Below are 26,298 nucleotides of genomic sequence, written 5' to 3' on the forward strand. Positions count from 1 at the left end.
TATACTTTGTCATTCTACCCTGAAATCTGCACTTTTAAAAGCTCCCTTAACACACAGCTGTGTATAGGATTATGGCTGTCCTTCAACAATATTCCAAATATCAGCCCTGCAGACAACCAAACATTTAACAATTTAGCATAACATTAACAACTTATGCCACACTCAGCGTCTTTCATTTTCGTCTTACCGGTATGGATTTATAGTCTGGATAAAGGCAGAAAGGCTAAAAACTGTAGGGTTAAAGTTTTAGTACAGTACTTACCTGCAAGGCTGAATTAATTTTTTGTAAGGCTATTCAACAGCTGAACTAAAATGCTTGTTTTAACATATCAAAAAAGGAATGGATTGCTCTAAAAAGTGTTGAAAGGCAAACCCCATTCGGAGATCAGTCGTACGAGGGAAGAGTATAAAGTACCCTTGGCCTTGGTTAGAAATACACAGCAGCAAGTGGACACCAGAACTCGTGAACCTGACTTCTGCTACACAACTGGAGTGACACCACTTAACACCAACGAAACCTCAGCAGTGCCTCCGCGGGTGCCGGGCCCTGCCCCCACGCTGCTCTCTCGTGACCTCCGACTCAGCAAACCCCCTTCTGCAGACTGCACACGCGCTGAGTTCCCCTCACTGCCAGGCTTCCTGGATTCTCAGGTTCTAGAATTCTACCCACCCTTCCTATCCTGTAAGCTTTCTGCCATCAGGTACCACCTCTAAAGTGATTACTTCCCCTGAAGAGTTTGAAGTTGGCCTCATTTGGAAAAGATTAAGCTCCCAGGAGAGAGTGATACAGGAGCTGAGAGGGAGGTCAGAGCCACCGCGAGAAGAGGGGCAGGGCTGCCACATGACAGGAGCGTCCAAGGGCTGGGCCGGTCTACTCACAAGAAGTCAATTCACAATTAGAGGGAAGGAGCGATAGCAAGCACTGGTTCCCCTTCTGATTTTTAGGGAAAGAGGCAACATGAGCACTTAAAGAACAGCCATTTTATCTGTATATCTGGACAGCTTTCCACGGGGAACCTTGAGGAGGAGTCTGGCAGAATTCACTAGAATATTGCAATGAATTGTTATTTTCTTTTGCTTGGGAAAAGAAATGAAAATTGTGAACTTCTAAAATATCCGAGTTTAAAAAACCTCAAATTTCCCCAAAGACCAAAAGAGACTAATGCGAATAATTCCTAAAATTCATCAAATGCTTTATACCAGACTTGCAGCTAATTGAGTAGGGCCAATATAAATGATTTATACTAAATCATTTGTTTAAAAAGATTGTTTCCTAATTGGAGCATGAAAGGCAAGATTTCTTCCCCACAAAGGAAGGAAAAGGAGGGAAAAAGGAAAGGAAAGGACTTTATTTTTTTGAACCTAATTTAAACCTCTTAAGAAAATTCCACAATAATCAGGATCTCTGTAAATACTGTCAGTAAATGTGAACTTGTTTGAAAAACTACAGTTACAGTTATATTTACGTTTTTGGAAACTTTCCTTCACGGCCACGTAACATGCTGTATCTTCCTCTTTGCTTCTGGGGGCTTCAGGTTATTCTGAAAAGACATGAGAAGAAGTCAGTTTACACTTGCAGAAATGTCAGAGAATACCCAAAAGGCACATTTTAAACCACCAAGCTTGACCACTGAGGCAGAAACGGTGGGGCACTGCTGCCACCTGGTGGGGAAGGTGAGGAAATAAGGCAAGCCCCGGGCTCCCGTTTTGCCAGCTGTGGTTGTCAGATGTTTACCCTGCAGACTCACCCACGGTAAAGTTGACCAACTAACCAACATGCCCAGGCCTGGGCCCTATCGCAGAACCGACTCAGTCAGCGGCCACGGGAGGGGGCTGGGACGAGGCTCCGGCTCTGGCCAGGTTTTCTGGAAGCCCCTCGAGGTGACCTCAGGCACATGCGGAGTTGAGAACCACTGACTGCTCCCAACCTGCTTCCTCCCTGCCGAGCCCATCTCCTCCCAACCTCACAATCTAAGACTTTAATACAAGATTTAAAAGAGAAAAAAATCACACCTCTGAAACAGTAAAAGCTTTCTGGATAGAAAAATGCTTTCCAAGAGACTGGGGAAAAACTCCTCGAAGCTCACTCTTATCCCAATATTCACGGTCTGGACTGCTTGTCCCGCTCACCCCACAGGAGTGACGGGGTGAGGGCAGAGGCAGCACGGTGCCGTCAGGAGTGCGTCCGCTGAGGCCACACAGACCTGGATTCAAACTGCAGGCTGGCCACTTACTGACTCTGGAACCTGGACAAGGTCATTTAGATTATTTAAGCTTCTTTGCCCTCATCTGTGAAAGGGGAAAAGCTATTGCACCTCCTTCACAGGGTTGCTGGAAGGAGTCAGTGAAGAACTAACACGAGAACTTTGGGCGGTTCAGATACAGAGCAGCTTTCTTTCTCCAGGGTCTGCTATTTTAGGTTTTTTTTTTAAATTAATTAATTAATTTAATTTTTGGCTGCGTTGAGTCTTTGTTGCTGTGCGCGGGCTTTCCCTAGATGCGGCAAGCGGGGGCTACTCTTCGTTGCAGTGCACAGGCTTCTCATTGTGGTGGCTTCTCTTGTTGCGGAGCACGGGCTCTAGGCACATGGGCTTCAGTAGTTAATGCTCGCAGGCTCTAGAGCGCAGGCTCAGTAGTTGTGGTGCACGGGCTTTGTTGCTCCACAGCATGTGGGATCTTCCTGGACCAGGGCTTGAACCCGTGTCCCCTGCATTGGCAGGCGGATTCTTAACCACTGTGCCACCAGGGAAGCCCCAGGTCTGCTATTTTAGAAGGTCTGAACCACTCAGAGTTTTGCTCCCTTTGACACACAACTTGAAGATGATAATAAAGCCAAAGTATACTTACAGGAATGCTATGGATGGAATGTTTGTGTCCCCTCAGAATTGTGCTGAAACCTAATCCCCCATGTGATGGTACCTGGAGGCGGGGCCTTTGGGAGGCGGGGCCTTTGGGAGGCGCGGCCTTTGGGAGGCGCTTATGTCATGAGGGTGGAGCCTCATGAAGGGGTTTAGTGCCCCCATAAGGGACCCCAGGGAGCTCCCCTGCCCCTTCTGCCATGTGAGGACACAGTGAAAAGCAGCTGACTCTGAACCAGGAAGTGGGCCCTACCAGACACTGAATCTGCCAGCACCTTGATTTTGGACTTCCAGCCTCCAGAACTGTAGGAAATAAGTGTTTATTGTTTGAGCCACCAGTCAATGGTATTTTTTGTTATACCAGCCTGAATGAACTAAAATAAGGAATAAAAGCTATAAAACTGCTGGATGTTTAAAAGTGAAATCACTTTTCTGAGAAGACTATGGGAAGATCAAATACATATAGATATGTAAAATCTCATAATTAAACTCAAAATAAACCACGGTAACTACAGCAATCTGCCGTACGAAATCCAGGCATCCAAATGCTAAGTCTACTGGAGCGCAACAGAGGAGACTCCAGCCTTCTAAAGACAGGCACGTGTGAGGGGTGGAGGAGGCAAGGGGTAACTCCTAGAGATGCTGGTGTGATTTCAAGGTAAGTGCAAAACAGACTCAAGGTCAAGCTCTAAAATGCTACTTAACAAATGTGAGACCCTGGGCAACTGAGTTAATGTTCTAAGCCTTGCTAACAAAGGACTATTTCTCTCTTTTAGTTCCAAGATAGTTAAAGGATCTAAGTGAGGAAAATCTAGGAAAACGGCCTAAGAGACATTCTCTTTACACATTTTAAGCAGAAATAAACTGAGTGCACTTTAAGAAACATTAGCTTATCATCATGGAGTCCAGGACTCAAACACACGAGAAATGAGGTGCACAAGTGAGCCGGATCACTGCCGGGCTGGAGAACGATTACACGTCCTGTCCACACTCACCGCGGCCTCGGCCTCGGCCTCCTCCCTGGGAGCGGCGCGCTTTAACTTCACCGGAGTACTGCCTACAGGCGACAGAGGCGGCGACTTCACAGGGCCGGAAGGACTTTTCCTATGCGTTAAGTCATGGTTCTGTTTAGTGTCATTATTACTGTGTTCCATTCTATTGTTCGTAGGCAAATTGGAAGACAAAATTAGGGGTGAAACACCTGAAGAGGAATCTGACAATTTTCGAAAGGCATTACTGGTAGCACCGGCCTGAGGCCGGGACTTGAGTCGGTCATTGTCTCCGTTCTCCGTCTTCTTCACTTTTATGCTTGTACTTGTTGAACTCCCGTCAAACACGATGAGGGGTCTTTTCCGAAACCCGTCTGCAGTGCTACTCCTGAAATCGGAGAGATGTGTCATGAAAAATACCCTCTGGACAGCAAACCAGTTCCCTGGGACTCAAAGGTAAAACAATGACCGAAAAAGATTTATTGATAAGACTAATCTATTCTAAGTAGGACTACTGGAAATAGGACTACAAGAAATGCAGTTTTCTATGATTAGTTTAAGTGAAATGATAATTTTCCAGTGCTTTTAAGTTTAAAATATTTATTGACAAAAATTTAAAGTTACCTTTCATGTGTACATAGTTATTTTTAAAGCATCAATCCACCAACTAACCCCAAAACTTAAAACAAGATTTCCTAGTAACAAAAAAATTTTTTTTTTAATTTTTAAAAATCACCATCCTATTGATAGGGTTATCTTACCTATGTATCAATGATTATTTAGAAAGGAAACAGATTATAAAACTATACTAAACTACCATAATGGCAGTCTACAAACAACGGGACAGGACATCCTACTCCATTCATTAAAGGTCTTTAAAGCCACGGCATCTTCTAAACTAACTGTAACATTTGTATAATTTTAAGTTTATAACTTGGCAGGTCTTCACATTTAGCTTCCGAAAACCTAACTTCCACTCTTAATCATAAAGATGAATAATAAAAGCATTCATTTGTTCATTATTAATTATACCTCAAATGATCTGTTTATTTAAAATAAACATGGTAAAAGAACTTGAGTCATCAGGAAGAGCACTTCAGCTCTGCTGCTCAGGGGCCAGCAGCTTCAGCACCATCTCAGAGCTCAAAAGAAACGCAGCACCTGGGCTGTGACCTGCACCGATGCAGAATCTGCATTTTACCCAGATCCTAGGTGACTGGCCAGACTCACCAATTCTTAGGTCACCAGTGAACACCATTTGGTAGAAGATGAAAAACAAGCTCAATGTCCACCCACTGCCACCTCAGAGGGAAACAGACAGCAGGACTGAGGGCAGGACACTCCGGCTGGGGAGAGGCCGGCCTAAGACTCAGGACCACGCTGAAGCTGGAGAAGCGCTGCAGCGAGAGCCGGGCCTGCGTGGTGTGCCCTGGGGGACACCGGAGCCCCTCTGGAGCTCAGCTCCTCTGGGAAAAGCATCAGCAATTCAAAAAGGCCTGATGGTCTCTTAGATCCTTCCAGCTTTAATGCTCTGATTTGAGAGTCAAACTGTCATGTTTACAAACAGTCAAAGACCCTTTCCAAAATGATATAGAGGAATTAAGAGGGATTACCATAGGAAGTAAAACATAATAGTATTGAAAGCTTTGCTTACGACCACGTGCCTGAATGTGCAGGTCAAGAAGAAAATACTTTCTTAACAAGAGTCAGCAAAAATAGATTAAAGGTATACACGGCATAATTCACAGGTTTACAACAGTTAACACTAATACACGGCCTGTAACCACGGAGTTAAAGTGATGCTCACCCTGAACTGAATGTGCTCCTGACCAACAGTGACACTGCACACACATCTGTTCTCCAAAAGACTATACGCAGATGAGCACACGTTACGTTCTTCAACTATTCTCAGACTTGGGGAACGATCTCCCTATCAGTCATGAATTTTTCTTTGTACCTAGAGATTAAAGCCACTAACTCAGAGCCCGCGCTCTCCTCACCCAGCCCTCTCACTCCATCTTCCCCCACTTTCTCTAGTGCACTGCCTGTGACAGTAAGGCTCTGAAAAGAAATTCAGCAATTAATCAATAGCACCCACTTGTGATAAACAGACACAAGAAAAGAAATAATTAGCCCATTTAGGGATCTTAGGATACTTGGTCCTCACTAACCAGCTACACTGATTAGTTAAATGTAACTTTCTTTATAAAAGGAAATTCATTTGCTTGTGGTTTTATGAAAAATTTTCTGGAATTTAAAACTTTAAAATAGTATACCTGAAGCTACACGACCATCTCTTCATTTCTATTTTATTCGAAGACCTCAGAGTCTTATCTGACTCCACTTTTTTCTGACAATTCAACAAATCTTATTGGCTCTGCCTCCAAAACACATCCAGACCCCAACCGCTTCTTACCAAGTCCACTACTTCAGTCAAAGTCACTGCCATCTGCTGCTAGGATTACAGCACAACCCCTTAAGTGGTTTCCCTATTCCCCTCCCCCAACCTTAAATCATTTCTCAGTACAGCAGCCAAAGTAAACCTCTTAAAATGTACATCAGATGGTGTCATCACTCTGCTCAAAATTCTCCGATGGCTCTCATCTCAGAGCAAAGCCAAGGTTCTTACGACTGACCACCTCCTGCACTCACCCCTGTGCACCTCCTTCCCTGCTCTGCCCTTGATTCTCCCTGCCCAGCCTGATGGCCTCTGGGCTGTTCCTGGCACATCGTGTGGACACACTCCTGACCACGTTCTCAGGTTCGGCCTGGGACGCTGGCTTGCCCTCCACTTTCTACAGGTCTCTCTACTGAAACGTCACTTCTCAGTGAAGTTGTTCCTGGCCACTTTAGGTAAATTGTCATCCCTTTCCCTGTTTCACTTCTCCCTTAGCATTTACCACAATGTAGCATACCTTGTATTTTACTTAACTTTTTTATTGTGTTTCTCCCAATTAAAATATGAGCAAGGAATTCTGTCAGTTTTATTCAGGCTACAGCACAGTACCTGGTACTCAATAAACAGTCGCTGAGTCAATATTGTTTACCTAAGTTTATCTGGGGAAAAAAGAAAAGCAAAATTGTCTAGTCATATAAGATAAGACGGTAACCAGAACGACGGAAAAGTACCTTTTCGTCTCATTTTTTATCTCATGTTGGTCTCTTTTCTTTTCCATCACCTTCCCCCATCTATTCTTTGGCAAATCTCTCTGAGGCAGTGGTATTGCATGCTGAACATAAAGATCGGTCAGACTGTCTTTGTTTACTCTCATGTCATTTTCAACAGTTATGTTCTTCTGTAAAAAAGGAAACAAAAGTAATTTCAAAACAACATCTCTCATTTTAATAACTAACCAACTGCCCACCTAACAGGGTAAAACACGACTGCTTAAATTACAAGTATAAAACCATTTTCACGTTTAGACATATGCCTAACATTCTATATGATACTGCAAGAAACAGTATTACAGAGACACTAAGCTCTTCAAAGTTTTGGTTCAGCTTCATCTTAAAGACAGCGGTCATATGTCCTCAGTGCGACAAGGACAGCTGTCCACACTGCTCAGCCCACACAGGAGGCATAAAGACCATTTCCAGTAGCAGCATCTTAATCTATGAACAAAACTGAAAATGAGGGACTTTCTGGGGAGACCAGACAAAAGAAAACAAACAATGATAACAATTACTACATCCTGTCAAAAAGTTATCTAGAGTGTTACTATCATGATCAGATTAGCGGGCTGGAGGTCTCACCCTGTATATTATTCCCCATGTTTCCCTAATAGTGCTTCTTAAACTGAAGTTCACCACCCAGACTTCAATGGCTCTGCGGATGGAAGCTGCATTCCCCTTACTGATGATGGTCCTGATAACAGCACACACTAGAACAAGCGGCCCCTCATGTCTGTACCAGTCCTTTCAATGGCTCCCAGTCATCGTCCAACTATCCCTCTCTGCATCACCTCACTTTCCGATTCATTCTCAACAGAAAACATACAGCAGACACATAGGAGCAGTTACGGATAGAGTTGGATTTAGGAAGGAAAATAAGGATGGAAAGGAGATTGTGGGCTCAACAATTCAGAAAGGCGTGGAAACGTTTGTGCTTAGAACTGACAAATCCAATCTGCCCTCTGATAAATTGATCCCCTTTCCTTTTGTTCTTCAAAATTTTAAAGCACAAATTTTACTTCTTTTATCTCTCATACTGGACCATTCTTTATTATCAAGTGTCACCTGTACTCACTCAGAAGAACGGGGAAACGCTAGGGCTTCTCTTGGACAACATTCCTACAGAATCCATAAACACCTTAGTTAGGGAAGCACTGCCCCAGGACAGTGATTCTCAAACTGTGGTCTCTGGACCAGCAGCAAGAACTCGTTAAAAATGGCAACTTCCAGGCCACACCCCAAACTACTGAATCTGAAACTCTGGATATGAAGCCCAGCAGTTTGTGCTTTCACAAGCTCCGGGGTGACTGTGACCTACCTAAAAAGTTTGAGAACCACAGGTAAGAAAGGTAACTGACATCCCTAAAATAATCTACTTAGCAGGGGAGCTTGAGGAAACCAGAGCAACAGTACCGAGGGAGGAAAAAAACACAAGGAAAACAACAAAACATGCTACTTAAACCCCTTCAAAAGCTTTCGGTAATTCTCTACCACTTTGAATAAAACTCATCACTTCTTTGGTCTTATTTCTCTTCTGCTATCAGAGGCCACACCAGCTGAAAAAGAGCAAACGCTGCACTGAGAGCCAGTTCGCCTGTCTGCACCATCTACCAACGGTGTGACCTCATAGAAGTGATGCCACTTCTCTGGGACTCAGTTTCCCCATCTTTGAACACAGTGAGAGTGGAGAACAGTCGATTTCTCCGATGCCCTCCAGCCCTGGCAGTCGGGGACCGCCAGCCGTCTTTTCCGTTCTTCTACGACCTACCCCAGCCCCTCTCTTCGAAGGCTCTTGCTTACATCCAGGCCGCGGGGGTCACCAGGACCCAAAAACGTAAGTCCTAACTCCCGGGAGTTCCTGATATTCTGAGGACGTCTCTCTCCCGGACAGGGTAGTGAGGAGACCCGGCCGGCCCGAGCGGGGCGGAGAGAAGCTCGACCTGGCGGCAGGCGTACCGGCGTGCCGGCGGCGGGTGTGTCCGGCGCCGCCGAGGACTCCCCGGGGCGAGCTCAAGTCCCAGCGCCTCCCCCAAGCAGGCCCGCCCGCCCCGGCGCGCCGCACCTGCTCCAAGGTGAGAAGAAGGAACTCCTGGGACAGCAGCTCCGGGTGCAGCAACAGCTCCGAATCGGGGCAGCTGCGACCGCCCACATCCCCCGCCATCATCGTCGCCAGGAGACCCCAGCCGGCTACCCACAAGGCCCCGCGAGGAAGCGTCCCGGAAGTGACGTCCCGTCCGGCGCGGCGGCCTCGGGTGTGCCGTCACTCTGGCTGCGCCGCTCGTCCCGTTCCGCCTCTCAGGGTCGGCTGGGGCGCCGAATGGGGTCTCGCCGGGGAATACCCCCGGGGGCGAAAGAAGTGAAAGGTCTTTCTGCCGAGGAAACGATTGGCGTTTCCAGTCTGGCGGGAAGAGAGGGAAAGGCGAAGTTCACGGAGCGGCCCACCATTGGCGCCCGGTCGCGCCTCCTGTGACGTCAGGGGCAGAGACCAATGGGAGCCCCAGGATGGCCTCGCGGGAAGACGGCGCGGGTGAGACGTTATCCCAAGTATGGCGTGGGGAGCGTCTCGGGTTTCTTTTATTAACCGTTTTATTGTTTCTTAATCTTCCTTCAATATGGTGTAAGGCCAGAGGGTTTAATTACCTGAAACCCCACCGCCTGGCACATAGTAGGCACTCAAGTATTTATTCCCTGAAATAATACTCGGAGTGAAACTGCTCAAACATGAAAATAACGTCTGAGAAGCGCCGGGGACACGGCCGCACTTTTGTTTAGCTTCCGCAGCTGTGAAATGGGAATGATAACGCCACCTCACAGTGTTGTGAAGTTGGAGCCAAAGCAGGGAAAGTCCCTTGCCTGTTACCTCTATCTACCCGGACATTTGTTGTAGCCTGTTGACTGTCATCAGGGGAGAGAGGTGGCAGGACGGTGGTGTAGGTGGGGGAAAAGAATTTAAGAGCCTGAAAATGGGGTTACCGGTTCTTGCTGTGTTCTTTCTCCCTGTGGTTTTCAGGACTTAACCTGAAGCCTCAAGCTCTTCATCAGCAAAAATGTTTTATGGCAGGTGAGATCTGTGCGCTTTTTCTCTGCCGATATTTTCCAGTTTAAAGCTAAAAGCACTTCCCTGCTTAAAACTAAAGCCATTAAGATAACTCATGGTACCTCTGAAACAAACATCTCAGGATAGAGAGAGCGTCCCTTGGGCAGAAGGAAAAAATCAAGAGTCAGAGAGGAGGGAGTAGAATTCGGTTCTAACACCCCTCCCTGCTCCAGGGAAGGAGAGACTATGTCTTTGGTAACGCCTGCCCCGGCTCCATCCTGGGCAGAGGCTTAAAGAGTGGAGCCTACGAGAACATGTGGTCTGCTGTGTTTTAATCAGAGTTTCTGATGTAGGAAATAGGGCAGGGAGAATTTGCGTTTCTAACAAGTTCTAAGGTGATGTTTCAAACGTGTCCAGGCAGAAAGACCACCTCACAGAGACTCCTGTCACATCGAAATAAGGAAGCTACAGGTATCCCGACCTTCAAGTCAGGCATATACCGTGATTGGAAGGGCCAGGCCTGTCAGCACCAAAACCCAAAGACTGAAAACCAAACCCCAGAGTGGCCCAAGAGCATGTCAGAATCCGTGTGGGGACCAGGGATGCGAGGACCTGACCTCTCCCGCTTCTCCTCACCCCTGGTACTTCACAAATTCCCTAACCAGACACAGTCCTGAGGAAGGGGGCCGGCCTCCGCTGATAAGATTAGTGTCACTGCAGCCGAGTGGGGGCTTAAAGTAGAAATAAAGCTCAGTTACAGAAAAAATTCCATTTGTTGCATATTTAAGTTTGTAGACTGAAGTTTATTCCTGCTACAGTATTATCTGTGAGTTTTATATAGTAACCATAAATGCTTAAGTTTTATTATGAGAATTTTCCCTTCACTCAAAGATCATGAGGTTTTCATTAACATTTTTATTTGGTGCCTGTAGTCGACAAGAACAAAGCTGAGGGAAACGAACAAATACTGCCCTGCCTGGCATCATCACCTCACTGGGCTATGAGCTCCTCTGGGGCAGGGTACATATGTGTCCTTGGAATCTCTGCCCGGTCCCTGGCGCGCACAGCGCTTGTACTTAAGTACTCAGTAAGTGTCTACTGAATGAATGAATCGTGAACACGATATAAACTGAGAACCTGGGGTGTTGATTCCTCTTGTTGGCAGTGTAATATTTAAGAGACTTACGAATATTTTATCAGATGTATTGTCAACTATATCTGAGCATCCATAAAATGCTTCAAAGTGAATAGAACAAAAAACAGTTCATGTTTTGGACCCGTGTTTTTAGCTGTTTAGAGCCACAGTTCTGCTATGTGTAAGTGAGGATGTTAAGTTTTGGGAGTAGATAGCAACTATTAAAGTATTCGGTTGTACCTATTCAACGCTTAATCTATTAGACCATTTTTTTCAAACTCTATAAAATACTCTAACGTGTGTAGTATGAGCCCAAGGGATATTTAGTAAATATAATAAATGAAGTTAATAATTCCTTTGAAAATATGACTTTGATAATTCATAAATATGACCAATCAAAACAACATGAGAAATATTGAATTAGCCTGATGCAGATCTTTGCACATTTATGGAATAGTTACTTACATACCGCTGCCGGACATATGTGAAATAGACTTCTCAGAAAGTTCAGGAAGAACAAATGTTTCTAGATGGAATAATGAGCACATGTGGAGTTTGCCATTTTAAGAATCTTATGGCAAATCCTTTCAAAAAGGAAATAATTATTTCTGAATTACCTCCTCTACTCCCCTTTTTCGTTAACACGTTTGCACTCCTAGATTGTTTAAAGCAGAACACAAATATTCCATAAACCATTCAACCAACAAAACTTAATTTTATGTATAAAAAAATTTATGGTGTTATTGAGTTCTGGGTTCTTATCCTTGCTCTTTTCTTCCATGGAGTTTGGGAGAAGCCTTTCACTTCTCTTTGCGTCTGTGAATTCGCGTGTACAATGCAGAAATCAGCAGTGCCTACTTCATAAGGATATGGCGAGGCTTAGATGAGATCACTGCAGTGAGCCCCTTAGCCCAATGTCCAGCTGGCAGTCAGTAGGTGTCACCTCTGCACCTAATCTCATGCCAGGCCATGGTAGAGCGCTGAAATGAAAAAGCACAGAGTGGATTCAAGCTCCCGCTGGGCCAGTGATGAGCTGATGACCAGTCACATATTCTCCACAGGCCTGGGCAAAATGAGGAGACGGCTGTATTTACTCTGGTGTTCTCCAGCTCCCTGGCTGCACTAGACTTGGGAGCCCATTCATCGCCACTTGTCCTTGAAGCACACATAGCTGTGCACTCTGGGAAACCCCTTCCCCACCTGGAGGCTGGGCCAGTGACACTGGATCCATTGGGTCAGGGCTGAAGCACTGTCTGGGGCTGGGGCACATGTGTGGCCGTGAACTCAGAAGGGAAGGGCGTAAAAGGCCATAGAAGATTAATTCCTGATGGTTCTTTATTTCCTTCATTTAACTTTTTGGGGGGGGTGTCATTTGTTTTTCTCCATTTGAAGCAGAGGACCACAGAGTAGAATCTGGTATGACTCCTGGTTCTGGAGGACGGTTTTATTCTGTAATCCCCAGGGGCTGGAGGAAAGCTGAGGTCACAGGGGACCTCTAAAGTCAGGGAAAATCATTGAGAAAATTGGGCTTTTTATAATTTATGCTGATAATTGAGCACTGACAGCTCTGGAGGGAGTTTTCTAAGTTTTTCATCGTGAAACTGGATTTTGACTATATATTGAAGAGAGGCGCATGGATTGTTCGTAACCTAGGAGTCTTCACTGTGGCTTGACCCAAAGGAATAGCTATTGATGGGCTTTCCTTAAGGAGTGGGTAAACTAGCCCCAGGACTCCCTGCTTCAGTACGGACACCTTGGAATACACTGCCCTTGGGGCTCGCGGCTAGCGGTGGGCCGGAGGCGGGCGGCTCGTGCCCAGCACTACATTTCGGTTCCAGGGGGGCCACCAGCAGCCGTCCACTCCTACAGCCCGACTTCGTCAGGTGGCAGCGCCGTCCAGCCCTTCCCAGGAGTGATGGATGGGTGGATGGATTCATTCATTCCTTCGGCAGGTGCACTGCCCAGCGCCGTCGCGGTGCTAGAAGCAGGACGGCGAGCGAGTCCGGCAGGCCGCGGGGGAGGAGAAAGCGCGGCCCCGACAGCGGCAGCCTCGCCGCGTTACCGACCCCGCCCTGCGCCCGGTAGGCTCCGCTCGAGCGCCCGCGGGGATCGGCGCGTCTACCCCCGGACCCCCGAGGCAGGCGCGCCGGGAACCCTGCAGACCCCCGGCACCTGAGGCCGGAGGGGCGCTCCCCTCCCCGTAGCCCGGGCCGGGGCGGGATCTGCAGGCGACGCGGGGCAGCAGGCCGGACGGGGCCTGGCGCTCCCGCCCTCGGCCGTCCACGTGACGGGAAGCGGCGGGGCCGGGCTGGAGCCGGAGCCGGGGCCGGGGCCGGGGCCCAGGAGCGCGCAGCCCGGGGCGCGGGGCCCGGAGCAGCCGGAGCACGGGCCGGTGAGCGCGGGGCGGGCAGGGAGCGCGGGGCGGGTGGGGCTGGGGTCGGCAGGGGCTGGTGGGCGGCGGCCTGCGGGCAGGTGCGCGGACAGGTGCGCGCAGGCAGGTGCGCGGCGCCGGGAGGGGGCGGCTGTGCGGCTGCGCGCTTTCGGGGCAGGGAAGACCCGAGACTTGGTCCGGCTTTGGGTGGGCTTTCGCTGTTCTGGAGGGAGGAGCCCGGCGGGACGACACCCCGTGCCCCTCGCCCGTCTCCCCTCCACCCGTGCGTGCGATGGTTTTGTCGCTGTGCTTGACGTTTCCTGGAGCTCGTGGGATTTGAGGGTGCAGATTCCGGGCCACATTCGGGCCTGTTTGGCCTGTACTGGGAGACGCGGCAGGGGTGCGATGGGAGGAGGGGAGATCTCGCCCCTGTTCTCCCCTGGGATGTACGGGTGGAAGGAAGTTGAGTTCTCCGCTTCTCGCCTCCTGTGTTTTAAGGGGTGGCTTTCAAGACACAAGCTCCCGCCTGCAGTTGCCCGCACCTGCCATTGCTTCCGCCACGGGCTGCTGGGTGACCATCACCCCCCAGGCCCTACCTGGCCGCTGGAAATGGGGGTTCACACAGCGCCTCTTAATGCACACGGACTGTACTGGGTGCTGGGGTCCCAACCTGTCGGATCAGGGTTCCATCCTTGAGGAAGCGCTTGGGGAGGGCAGGCAGCCGCGGGGACAGTGGTGGCAGGTGAAGACCCGGGGAGAATGTGTGAGGAGGGTCCGCTGCGGTGTGAGCTGGCAGACCCTGGCCCAGAGCTCACGGCTGGAGGCGCCCCCCGAGCCCACTACCCCTCCTCTGGCCGCGCTTCTCTGTTGGTCAGCCGGAAACTCCAGCCCTGTGGTCGGATAGGAAGGAACATCTGGCCAGCTGCTTCCTTTTATTTTTCCTTCCATTTCTGACAGCCACACAGCCTCAGTGGTCACTGAAGCGGCCTCTTTGGCGTGTGGCCCTAGAGGCCATCTACCGCTAGCCTTCGCAGGCCCCGTTCCTTTGTGAAAAGGGGCCGTGCTGCTCCATGGCGGTGGTGGGCGTGGAGCTGCAGGTTCAAACCCTGACGCTGCCACTTCCTAACTGGGAGCCCAGGGCATTCACTGGACGTTCTGAGCCTCACTTTCTTCAATCAAAATAGGGGGAATATGAGGAAAGATACATGCATTCCAGGAAGAAAATGTGCATTGGGCACAGAGCCTGGCACTTAGTAGGTGCTCGATGAATTATTGTTACTAAATAGAAACGAGGACGTGGGGTGGTAGCTGTCTCAGCTCTGAAGTCCGTGGTGTTGGCTCTGAGTAACCGTTAACCCAGTGAGGGCTCTCTTCTGGGGTGAGACTCCCCGGGGGCTCTGAACTCCAGTTTGCTGTGTACATTTTACAAAGACACGGGGAACAGGTGTGGTGCTAGCCCTCGCCTTCAGGTACGTCCTCTGCCTTTTCTCTTCCACTCAGACGGTGAACAGCAGTCCTTGGGTCCTACAGGTGGAGGCAAGTTGCCGTCCACTGCGGGCTCCCAGGACGCTCCAGCCTCTGCCTAACCCTCCAGTGACAGGGATTTTTGTCAGGAGCCTGTTCTTCCCTCAGGCAGCTCCAGTTGACAAGTTTTAAAAGCACAGAGCTCACTGTTTAAAAAACGTGAAATTTCCAGGCCTGATTTGCAGCTAGCATTTCTGTTCATAAAAAAAAAGTAGTTATTATGGTTTATTCCTTCAGGCTAATATTAAAATTTTGTGATCCTTTAAGAAAACTCGAGGAAATTTGACTTAACGAGTTAAGCATCTTCATCTTGGTCTCAGTTCTCATTAGAAATACGTTAATCATTTGTGGTAGCCAGGTGTTTGTATGCCGCCTGACAATTTGGCCTGTACTTTATAACTCATCTCCTCTGTGGCAAACCTGACCCATTTTTCTTTCTTAAACAATACTGTACTACAAAATGGACGTAGAAGTAACAAGTTAATTTGGGGCTACCCCGAATGAGCTGGAGTGCCCCATGCAGAAGGGCAGGAGTAGTCATTGAGCGTGTTGTGAAATCGTGCAGATGATTTGAGATCAAGATCTTTTGATAGTCAAGTAGCTGCTGTTGGGTAAATTAAAGATTCAGGAAAAATAACGTGTGGAAGAGGACAATTGCCTAGCATCCAGTAGGCCCTCAGTGATTCTTATGATGGTTTGAAGGTCCAGTATTGAGGAAGACGTCACAAAGGAAATGCCTGGAGATCCACACTCCTCCTCTGCTCTTTTCCGCCTCCCCTGCCCCGCCCTTCCCAAATCCCTGCTTCAGTTATAACTGCTGATGTTGCTGTTCCAGGACTCATATGATATATATACACAGAGACACGCAAATGCATATATGTGGTATGTGTATATATGTATGTGTACATACACTTGTGTGTGTATATTTACATATATACGTATTTAAATAATTCTGATTAATATTGCCCAGGAAAAGGGTCCCAACTATGAATAGTTACATATAGGTATGTACTGGGAAACGATCAAGATGACAAGTTAGTTGTTCAGCCTTAGCTGTCTTTTTTTCTTCTGTTTTAAGATACTCTTTCAGGTCATTGAAACAGGTTTATTGTGATGTAACTAGCCTTATAATATCTCTGTCACATGAGTGCAAAAGAGAACATTAAATGGTCATCCAGTGGTGTCCTGATTTTCAAAAGGGGGAAAAGTTGTCTTTGGTGCAGGTTGGTAAATGTGTTTTCGGTTCCTGGCGGATTTCAGGACCGGGTCACTGAGCAGCCGGCTGTGAGAGCTGAGAGAAGCACAGGGGCAGCATGGGCTGCAGTCCCTCAGAACAATTGACGCCACAGAAACGTGTGTCCCGTTTAGATAAGATTACCGGGCTAGCGGAGAAACGTGTCCGCGTGTCACTCTGTATCTGAGGTTGAGCAAGGCGGTGCTGACTGCACTCCATTTGGGAAGAAGTGTTTATTTGTGACACAGGTTGTTTAGGGGGCGTGGGGAGGGGGCGAGGCGTTTGGCCACAGAGAAACGTTAGAAGGGAGGGTGAGGCGGGTCCTGGGGGCCCTCTTCTAGCCTCGGGATGGAAAGCGAGGACCTACTGCTGAGGGTCCCCCGGGGAGGGCCTCACACCATGGTGCCCCCTGTGTCTGGGGTTGTCTGAGTTCTCTTCGGGGATCCGAAGTCACACTCGCCCCCTTTGGTCAACGCAGTAGGAAGAACGTGGCCTTGGAGTCAGAAACAGAAACGGGGCTGAAGTCCCAGTTTTTTCACCTGCGGCTTTGTAGCCTCTGTGTCCACAGTGACACCCGCCTCTCGAAGCGAAGCATCTGTCCAAACCCGGGGCCCAGGGCCGCAATCAGCTGGTGCCCATCCTTCATCCAGACTCAGAGCGGCCTTGAGCCCGGGGTGGGCAGCGTGGTGCAGTGGTTAGGGCCCCACTCTCCGTGGTCCTTCAGCCTGTGAGAGCTCCATCTCCCCCTGCGGAGTGGAGTGATGAGAGTGCTGGCCTGGTCGGCCACCGCGGTGAGCTGGAATAGCCCGCTTGATCCGGAGCCTGGCACGTGAGGAGCATCGCAGGGGTCGTGGCTTCCCTAGGATACTGTTATCACTACCCTGTCCTCCACAGGAGCCAGAGAATAGCCCAGAGAGAGCGTGTCATCCACCCAGATTCAAGAAGGGGACAGGCGCAGAGACTTTAAGTGACTTGCCAGGAATACACTCTGTCCACCTGAGTCCATCCCAGACTTTCCCGGCTACCCTGGTCCAGCGTCTGCTCAGTCTTCTCCCTGGGTCCACGAGAAACTGGCCCCGAGCTTCCTTCTTAGCCTCCGTGGGAGAGAGGCCAGGTGACCTGCGGTGCTGTGAGCCCTCCTTTCCGACCCCTCCACTCAGCTCCGTCCTCTGGGCCTTAGCTGTCTCTCCTGATCTTATGGGACCAACGTGATAACCTGTTGACGTGGGGTTGAAAACAGCTGGTGAAACTTGGGAGGCTGTGTATGTCCCCCCTGGCCCTTTCCTGGAACGTGAGAATGTGTGACAACTTTAATTCCCTTGTAGGTTTGATATTTTCAGACCTGATTTCAGTAGAACTGCTATTTTCAGTTTTCCCAAAGATTTCCCCCTTCTAGAGTATTGGTATCTCAGGTCTTTACAAATGCGTTTACCCAGGTTAATCGAGAAACTTCTTACGAAACTTTTTTCTATGAAAGTCTGTTGTTAAAATGGCAAAATAAAAATGTTTTAATAGTTGCATTTGTAGAAATACTGTAAATGACAGGCAGATTCAAGGAATGCAAGCTCTCTTACAGCTAACGCCTGCACTCCTCTGACCAGTGGCAGGCTCTCGGAGGGTCTCTGCCATGCTCCCTGGGCCCACTTCCGAGACTCTGACCCCCAGTCAGAGTCTTTCTTTCTTTCTTTTTCAATTTCTTGGCCGCACCCTGCGACATGTAGGATCTTAGTTCCCCAACCAGAGATCAAACCCGTGCCCCCTGCGGTGGAAGCGTGGAGTCTTAACCACTGGACCACCAATGAAATCTATTTTCTAATGAATGGTTTCCATCCCTTGAAACGGTGCCCAGGGAGTGGTTTTTGCCCCCGATCCCCTTTGACAACTGGTGGGTTTGTAGAGCACCTCACGTGCTTGCAGACGTAGACATGGCTTTCCAGCTCAAGTGCCTGAGGAATTCAAGGATTCAGAACTGAATGTAGCTAATAAAACAAGTGACTGATGTGGAATAATATGAACAGGTTAATGACTGTAACTTCTCTTTATGAGGAAGAGGAAAGGTTGGCCAAGTTTACATTTTTAAGGGTTTCGCATCTTGTGATCAGTTTGGAGTTTATCTTTTAGGCAGTGGCACACTTTCCGAAGCGCTTTAAGGGGGGTGATGACGTGATGTTTGAGATGTGAGGTCCATGGTCCTGCCCATCTTCCTGTGTTGGTTTAGAATCAGGCCTGGCTCTGGTCCAAACGTTAGAATGACCGTTTGATCTCTGTTCACTTATAAAGGACTATCAGAAAATTAAAAAAAAAAATGTAAAATGGGACAATAGCAAATCTTCCTTTAGGTAAAGTGTCCTTTTTAAAACGTAGGTAAGAATTAATCTTTAGCTGGTCCATAGGGAAGCACCTCCTGTGATAGGGGTGTGATACCCATTGATGGGTTTTTACCTCTAAAGTGCGTAGGGCTCTATAGAGTTTGTTTGATTTTAAAGTGTTGATGTAATCCTCAAATGTGTGATTCTTTGCAGACACACAGGATGCCATGCTCATCTTAAGGCTGTTCTCATATTATGTGAACGTTCTGTGACAGGAGGTAATAGTGTCCTTTGGTTCAAGAAAAGTAATTATTGGCGAGGATCCCATCTTAAAAAACAGCCCTTTGTCATAGCATTCTTTTAGCAGGATATATTTATTTCTGGCTCAGATCGGGAGTCTGTATGTATATATATATTTTTTTCCTTGTTTAATCTTGTAACCTTGGGTCTACGAGTGTCTTTCTGCGTCTAGATAATCTTTCTACCTCAAACATTGCTTTTATTCCACGTTCATTCTTTCTGCTGTGACTTTTACCCACAACGTGAGCACTTCCATTGCTCCAGGTTCTTGCAAATCCCCAACGTCATAGGACTTCAGAGGTGTGGTCCGCTTGGTGGATACGCAGCGAAGTCTCCTCGTAGCTGCAATTTGCAATTCCAGATGGTTCTACAGGTTGATCATTCCTCCACGGCTGCTGGCCATTCACGTCTCCGCTTCTGTGAGAAGCCGGATCACCTATTGCCCGGTCTTCTGTGAGATTCGTGTTATTTTCTTCCTGTGCGAGTTCTCTGGACCATCCGGGCGTGTTTTCGTCAGACGTGTGAGGTCAGCGTCTTCTCCCCCATCCTCATGTTTCTTCATCTTAACTTTTCACTTTCTTGATGGTATCTTTTGAAGAACGTAGGTTTTACATTTTAACGTGAATAAATTTATCTTTCTCCCTAGGGTTTGTGCTTTTTTATCTTATTCTAGAAGTTCTTCCCTACCTTAAGGTCATTAACATATTTTCCCCCTATTTTCTTCTCAAAGTTTTAAAGTTATGCCTTCCAAACTTAAGATTCTTCATCCATCTGGAATAATTCTGATGTATGGTATAACGTAGGACTCTGGTTTATCTTTTTTCTTCTGTGTGGATATCCAGTTGCCCAGCAATGTTTGCTGAGCAGATGAGTGCTCTGTATACACCCTGTGATATGCAGTGCCACCTCTGCCATATTTCTGGGTTCCGTATATGCACGGTCTGTTTCTGAGCCCTCGGGTATGTTCTCTTGGGTTCGTCCTGTACCAGCACCACAGTATCCCAATAGCCATCACTTTATATTTCATCTTATCTGTTGAGTCAAGTCCCCTTACCTTACCTTTTTCAGAAGTGTCTTGCCTTTTTTGGTCCTTCTCTGCATATGAATTTTATAGTTTTCATGTTGAGTTATACACACACACACAGATACACACATATATACCTGTTACAATTTTATTGGAATTGCATTTTTTTCTCTGGGTCTTCTAGGGGCAAGTTTGCTTTTTATGGAAGCAGAATTTGCATACAGTAAAATACGCTGAAACTAAGCACACAGTTCAGTGAATTTTGACAAACCCATACACCTGTGCAACCAATGCCTCAAACAAGACGTAGGATATTTGTGTCACCCCAGAAAGTTCCCTTGTGTCACCCCTTTCTTTCCAGTAACCAGTGTTCTGACTTCTGTCACTATAGATGAGTGTTGCCCGCTTTTGCACATCATATACATGCAGACACACGCATGTGTAGGGTTTCTTTCGTTCAGTGTTTTTGAGATTCACCCATGCTGTTGGCTTTAGCGGTGGTCTATCCTTTTTATTTCCGAGTTGTATTCTGCTTCGTGAATACTCCACATATGGGTACAAATGGGTAAAACTGAGCTGGTTCCTGTTTGGGGCTATTATGAATAAGGCTGCTATGCACATTCTGGTACAAGTCTTATTGTGGGTGTTGGCATGTACTCCGGAGAAATGGAAACATTAAGAGCGGAACTGCGGGGTGACAGGATATATGCATGTTTAACTTCGTAAAAGACCACCAGATTTCCAAGGCAACAGTACCATCTTATCCTCCTTCCAACAAAGTATGAGATTTCAAGTTGTCCTTTATCCTCATTAACATTTAGTGTTGTCAGTCTTTTTTGTTTGTTTGTTTGTTTTTTGTGCGGCACGCGGGCCTCTCACTGTTGTGGCCTCTCCCACTGCAGAGCACAGGCTCCGGACGCGCAGGCTCAGCTGCCATGACTCATGAGCCCAGCCGCTCCGCGGCATGTGGGATCTTCCCGGGGCACGAACCCGCGCCCCCTGCATCTGCAGGCGGCCTCTCAACCACTGCGCCACCAGGGAAGCCCATGTCAGTCTTTTTAATTGTCACCATTCTAATAGGTGTGAAATGGTATCTCATGGCTTAAAATAGATTTCTCTGATGGCTAATAATGGTGAACGTCTTTTCATGTTCTTATTGGTCATTCACATACCTTCACTTTTGAATCTTTTTCCCATTTAACAACTAAAGTTGTCTTTTTATTATCGGTTGGTGGGAGTCCTTATATATTCTGGAAAATGAGCCCTTTGCCTGATATGTATATCACAGATTTTCCTCCCAGCCTGGGGTTTGCCTATTCATTTCCCTAATGGTGTCTTTCAATGGATTCACATTTTAAATGTTTATAAAATCCAGTTTATCACCTTTTTTTTCTTTTCTGGTTAGTGCTTTTTGTATCCTAAGAAATCTTTATATACCCCGAGGCCCCAAAGATATTCTTCTGCCTTTTCTTCTAGAAGATTTATAGTTTCAGCTTTTGCTTTTAAAATAACTCGATGCATCTCAGATTAATTTCTGTACATGGTATGAGGTAGGGATAATTGAGGTTAATTCTTAACCCCATTTAAGGTTACCCACATGTTCCAGTGCCATTGATGGAAATGACTTTACTTTCCCCACTGAATTTCATTGGTGCCTTTGTCAAGAACCAATTGAATACATATGTGTGGGTCTAATTTTGGACTTTCTATCCTGTTCCATTTATCTGTTTTCCTATCCAGATATCTTAATTACTCCGGTTTTATAGCAATTGCTGAAATCAGTGTAGGTCCTTCAACTTTGTTCTTCGTTTTCAAGATTGTTTTGACTATTCTAGGTACTTGGATTGCCATTTAAATTTTAAAACCAGCTTGTCAATTTCTGCAGAAATGTATGCTGAGATTAAAAATCAGGTCTTCCTTAATATCTAGCAATAAGATTTTATGATTTTCTCCTTGAAGTTCTTACACGTCTTTGCTAGACAATTTCTTCATACCTTAATTTTTTTATACTACTGTAAATGTCCTTTATTCAAGATTAAAATTTCTAATTGTTGTTTGTGTGTAGAAATGAAGATTACTTTGGTATACTGATTTTTTTGATTAAAGGATATTTCTAACCTTTTATTAATTCTAATAGATTATTTGTGAGTTTCCACGCAAACGGTACTATCACCTGTAAACAATTATAGTTTTATGTCTTTGTCTTCAATTCTTTGTAACTATTCTTTTTCAACTGGCGAAGACTTCCATTACAATGCTGACTACCAATGGTGTATTAGTTTGCTAGGGCTGCCATAACAAAGTACCCTAAACTGGGTGGCTTAAGCAATATAAATTTTTGTTGTCCCGCAGTCTGGAGTAGAGAAGTGTGAGATCAGGGTGGTGGCGGAGGTGATGTCTCCTAAGGACTGTGAGGGAGAATCTATTCTAGGCCTCTCCCCGAGGTCCTCACAGCCTTGGGTGTTCCCTGGCTTGTAGATAGCCATCTTCTCCCTGGGTCTCCACGTGTCCGTCCTCTACGTATGTCTGTCTTGAGTCCAAATTTCCCCTCTTTATAAGGATACCACTCATATTGGATTAGGGTCCACCCTAATGACCTCATCTTAACTTGATTATCTGTAGGGACCCTATTTCCATATAAGGTCCTATTCACCGGTAATGGGAGTTAGGACTTTTTTTTTTTTTTTTTTTTTTTTTTTTTTGCAGTACGTGGGCCTCTCACTGTTGTGGCCTCTCCCGTTGCAGAGCACAGGCTCCGGACACACAGGCCCAGCGGCCATGGCTCACGGGCCCAGCCGCTCCGCAGCATGTGGGATCTTCCCAGACTGGGGCACAAACCCACGTCCCCTGCATCGGCAGGCGGACTCTCAACCACTGCGCCACCAGGGAAGCCCGGGAGTTAGGACTTTGTAACATATTTGGGGAGATATAATTCAACCCACAAGAGATGATAAGGGTCTTGTTCCTTCTTTTATGTGTTTTCTCTTTTAATCTTTAAATGTGCTCAGTTAAACTTGGCAGATTTTATTACCTTAAACCAATATTGCATGCCAACTTATTCATATTGTGTTCATATATATATACACACACACATATATATGTGTTACTTGACTCAGTGTGCTAACATTTAATACTTTTGCATGTTTATTTATAAGACTGATCTATGATTTTCCTTTTTCCTATATCCTTATCTGGTTTGGATATCAAAGTTATACTTTACACTGGCTTTATAAAATGAAGTAGGATACGTTCCTCCTTCTTTTTTATTCTCAGGAAAATGTATTGTGTAAAATTGGAATTATGCGATTGCCAAAGGTCTGGTAGAACTGTTAGGAGATCCATCTGGACCTGGTGCTTATTTTATGGGACAGTGTCCATGAAATCAGAGTATAGCCCGAGGTCTTGCATTGTGTAAGTGCATCAGCTCTCCCAGGCTCGGCCAAGTGCTACGAAGAGAAGTAGGGCCTCTAGAAGGCTGTTGTAACAGTTCTTCAAGTAAAGAACACAGAAAAACATTTTTGAAGCTTATGGGTAATCTCAAAATCTGCTGCCCAGCTCTCTGTGTAGCAGCAAGAAGGGACTTATTGAACTGAGGTTTCCTAGGAAACCTAAAGGGACCTAGGAAGTTTCCAAAGCAACAGGTTCTTTGGACAGTGGCTTCAGGTGTAACTACAAGATACTGTGTACATCTGTAGAAGAAAACTAGTATTTTTACATTAACATTTTCAAAGACACTCAGATTCTGATTATCACTAGTGGTGGTGTGTATATTCTTAATTTGGTGGAAAGTAATCACTAATATTTAAATTTTGGCCCTTAGCACACATGTTGCTTTATACTGTTACTTGTGTAGTTTTCCATTATGTCCTTAATGAGATTGGGAGACTCTTGGGAAGGGCACAGTGTCTTGTAACATTTTTTGCACACATACAGGTGCTTGTTGCATATGTAATGTTATCTGTTTTTATTGTCCATGAATGTATTAATATTTTTCCCTTTTTTTCTCTAGGTATATATTTTGCAATTTTGAGAACACTGAAATATTGATCTTTTAAATTACAGCCATGCTTTTAAGGTGCAGTTCTAAGAAAAAGTTAGTTTAAATATCAGATCAGTTTGCAATCACACGATAAAGTATGAATTGTACAGTTTAGAGAAATTTTGAATCTTATTACCATGTTAAAACCTCTCTGAATTCAGACCCCAGTAAGGTGGACTTAATATAGGGAGGTACAGGCTAAAGTTTATCTTTCTGTGATTCATTATTTTATCCAAGTAAATTTATCATGTGACTAGATCATGGAGGAAATTTTCCTGCTGCTTAAAGGAATAAATCATTTATTTATTTATTTATTTTTTTTGTGGTACGCGGGCCTCCCACTGTTGTGGCCTCTCCCATTGCGGAGCACAGGCTCCAGACATGCAGGCTCAGTGGCCATGGCTCACAGGCCCAGCCGCTCCGTGGCATGTGGGATCCTCCTGGACCGGGGCACGAACCCGTGTCCCCTGCATCAGCAGGCAGACTCTCAACCACTGCGCCACCAGGGAAGCCCGGAATAAATCATTTTTAAGTATCAGAATGTTTAGTGTCAGCTTTCATTTACCTCCATGTAATTCTGTTTTAGCAACTTTGGAGTTTATAATACACTATTGTTGACCTTTGTGCTGTGAATTGGCTCTCCAGGACTTTATCTAGCACTAGATACACACTTGCACCCTTAAACAAAATCTCCCCAACATGCCCCCAGCACCTGGGAACCACCATTCTACTCTCTGTTTTCAGGAGTTCAGCTTTTTTAGACTCCACATATAAGTGAGATCAGTCAGTGTTTGTCTTTCTCTGCCGTATCTCACTTAGCATAACGCCTTCAAGGTCCACGCATGCTGTTGTAAATGGCAGTATTTCATTTTTCTCATGGCTAAAGAATACTCCCTTTGTATAGACGTATATGTATGTATGTGTGCGTGTATGTGTGTCCATATATCTCACATTTTCTTTATCCATTCATCCATTGACAGACACTTAGGTGGTTTCCGTATCTTGGGTATTGTGAATAGTGCTGCAGTAAACATGGGAGTGCAGAGATCTCTTCGAACTTCTTTTTTCATTTCCTTTGGATATATACCGAGAAATGGAATTGCTGGATCACATGGCATTTCTATTGTTAATTTTTTGCGGAGCCTCCACAGTGTTTTCCATAGGGGCTACACCAGTTTTCCACCGACAGTATACAAGTGTTCTCTTATCTCCACATCTTCATCAATACTTGTTGTCTTCTTGATCATAGCCATTCTAACACATGTGAGGTGATGTCTCATGGGGGTTTTGATTTGCATTTCCCTGATGATTAGTGTTGTTGAGCACCTTTTAGTGTACCTGTTGGCCATTTGGATGTCTTCTTTGAAAAAAATGTCTATTTAGTTCCTCTGCACATTTTTTATTGGATTGTTTGTTGTTATTATTATTGATTTGTATGAATTCTTTATATATTTTGGGTATTAATCCCTTATCTGATATATGGTTTGCAAATAATTTCTCCCATTCTGTAGGTTGCCTTTTCATTTTGTTGATTATTTCTTTTGCTGTGCAGAAGATTTTTAGTTTGATGTAGCCCCACTTGTTGACTTTTGCTTGTGTTGCTTGTGCTTTTGGTGTCATATTTAAAAAATTATTGCCAGTCCAAAGTCAAGGAGCTTCTTCCCTACGTTTTGTTTCAGTTTTACGGTATCAGGTCTTATGCTTAAATCTTTAATCCATTTTGATTTAATTTTTGTGAGTGATGTGAGATGGGGTCCAATTTCATTTTTCTGCACGTGGTTATCCAGTTTTTCCAGCATCATTTATTGAAGAAACTGTCCTTTCCCCATTGAGTATTCTTGGTTCCCTTGTCAAATATTAGGTGATTGTATAAGTGGAGGATTATTTCTGGGCTCTCTATTTTGTTTTATTGATCTCTGTGTCTATTTTTATGCCGGTACCATACTGTTTAAATTACTATAGCTTTGTAGTATAGCTTGAAACCAGGAAGTTTGATGCCTCCAGTTGTGTTCTTCTTTTTCATGATTGCTTTGGCTATTTGGGTCTTTTGTGATTCCATACAAATTTTAGGATTATTTTTTCTATTTCTGTAAAAAATGCCACTGGAACTTTGATAGGAATTGTATTGGATCTATCGATGGTTTGGGGTAGTACGTACCTTTTAACAATGTTAGTTCTTCCAATCCATGAACATATTCAATAGGTAGCCTTCCATTTGTGTCCTCTTCAGTTTCTTTCATCAACATCTTGTAGCTTTCATTGTACAGGTCTTTCACTTCCAGCCTTTGCTGGAACGCATCAAAGAAT

The 26,298-nt window shown here is 45.9% G+C and overlaps 2 protein-coding genes across 7 annotated transcripts in view; one reads left to right on the plus strand and one right to left on the minus strand.

Annotated features, from left to right (window-relative positions):
• C14H2orf49 (chromosome 14 C2orf49 homolog) overlaps nt 1-9,238 on the minus strand; it is a 17,418-nt gene extending 8,180 nt beyond the window's left edge. For 2 of the 3 annotated variants that reach the window (XM_067704039.1, XM_067704038.1), the window contains exons 1-4: nt 9,081-9,238; nt 6,977-7,143; nt 3,854-4,235; nt 1,467-1,541 (exon numbers count right to left, since the gene is read on the minus strand). In XM_067704039.1, coding sequence (XP_067560140.1) covers nt 1,485-1,541; nt 3,854-4,235; nt 6,977-7,143; nt 9,081-9,182 — 708 coding nt within the window. In that variant the 5' untranslated portion in view covers nt 9,183-9,238 and the 3' untranslated portion in view covers nt 1,467-1,484. Of the gene's footprint in view, nt 1-1,329; nt 1,542-3,853; nt 4,236-6,976; nt 7,144-9,080 lie in introns of those variants that run through there. The other variant, XM_067704037.1, reaches the window with a different exon arrangement.
• Nucleotides 9,239-9,287: 49 nt separating this feature from the next.
• TGFBRAP1 (transforming growth factor beta receptor associated protein 1) overlaps nt 9,288-26,298 on the plus strand; it is a 46,829-nt gene continuing 29,818 nt past the window's right edge. For 2 of the 4 annotated variants that reach the window (XM_067704028.1, XM_067704031.1), the window contains exon 1: nt 13,435-13,582. The gene's annotated coding sequence lies outside the window, so the exon portion shown is untranslated. Of the gene's footprint in view, nt 9,546-13,434; nt 13,583-19,431; nt 19,455-26,298 lie in introns of those variants that run through there. The other 2 variants (XM_067704029.1, XM_067704030.1) reach the window with 2 other exon arrangements.

This window comes from Pseudorca crassidens, chromosome 14 (assembly GCF_039906515.1).
Source record: "Pseudorca crassidens isolate mPseCra1 chromosome 14, mPseCra1.hap1, whole genome shotgun sequence".
In the NCBI taxonomy this organism is placed as follows: domain Eukaryota; kingdom Metazoa; phylum Chordata; class Mammalia; order Artiodactyla; family Delphinidae; genus Pseudorca; species Pseudorca crassidens.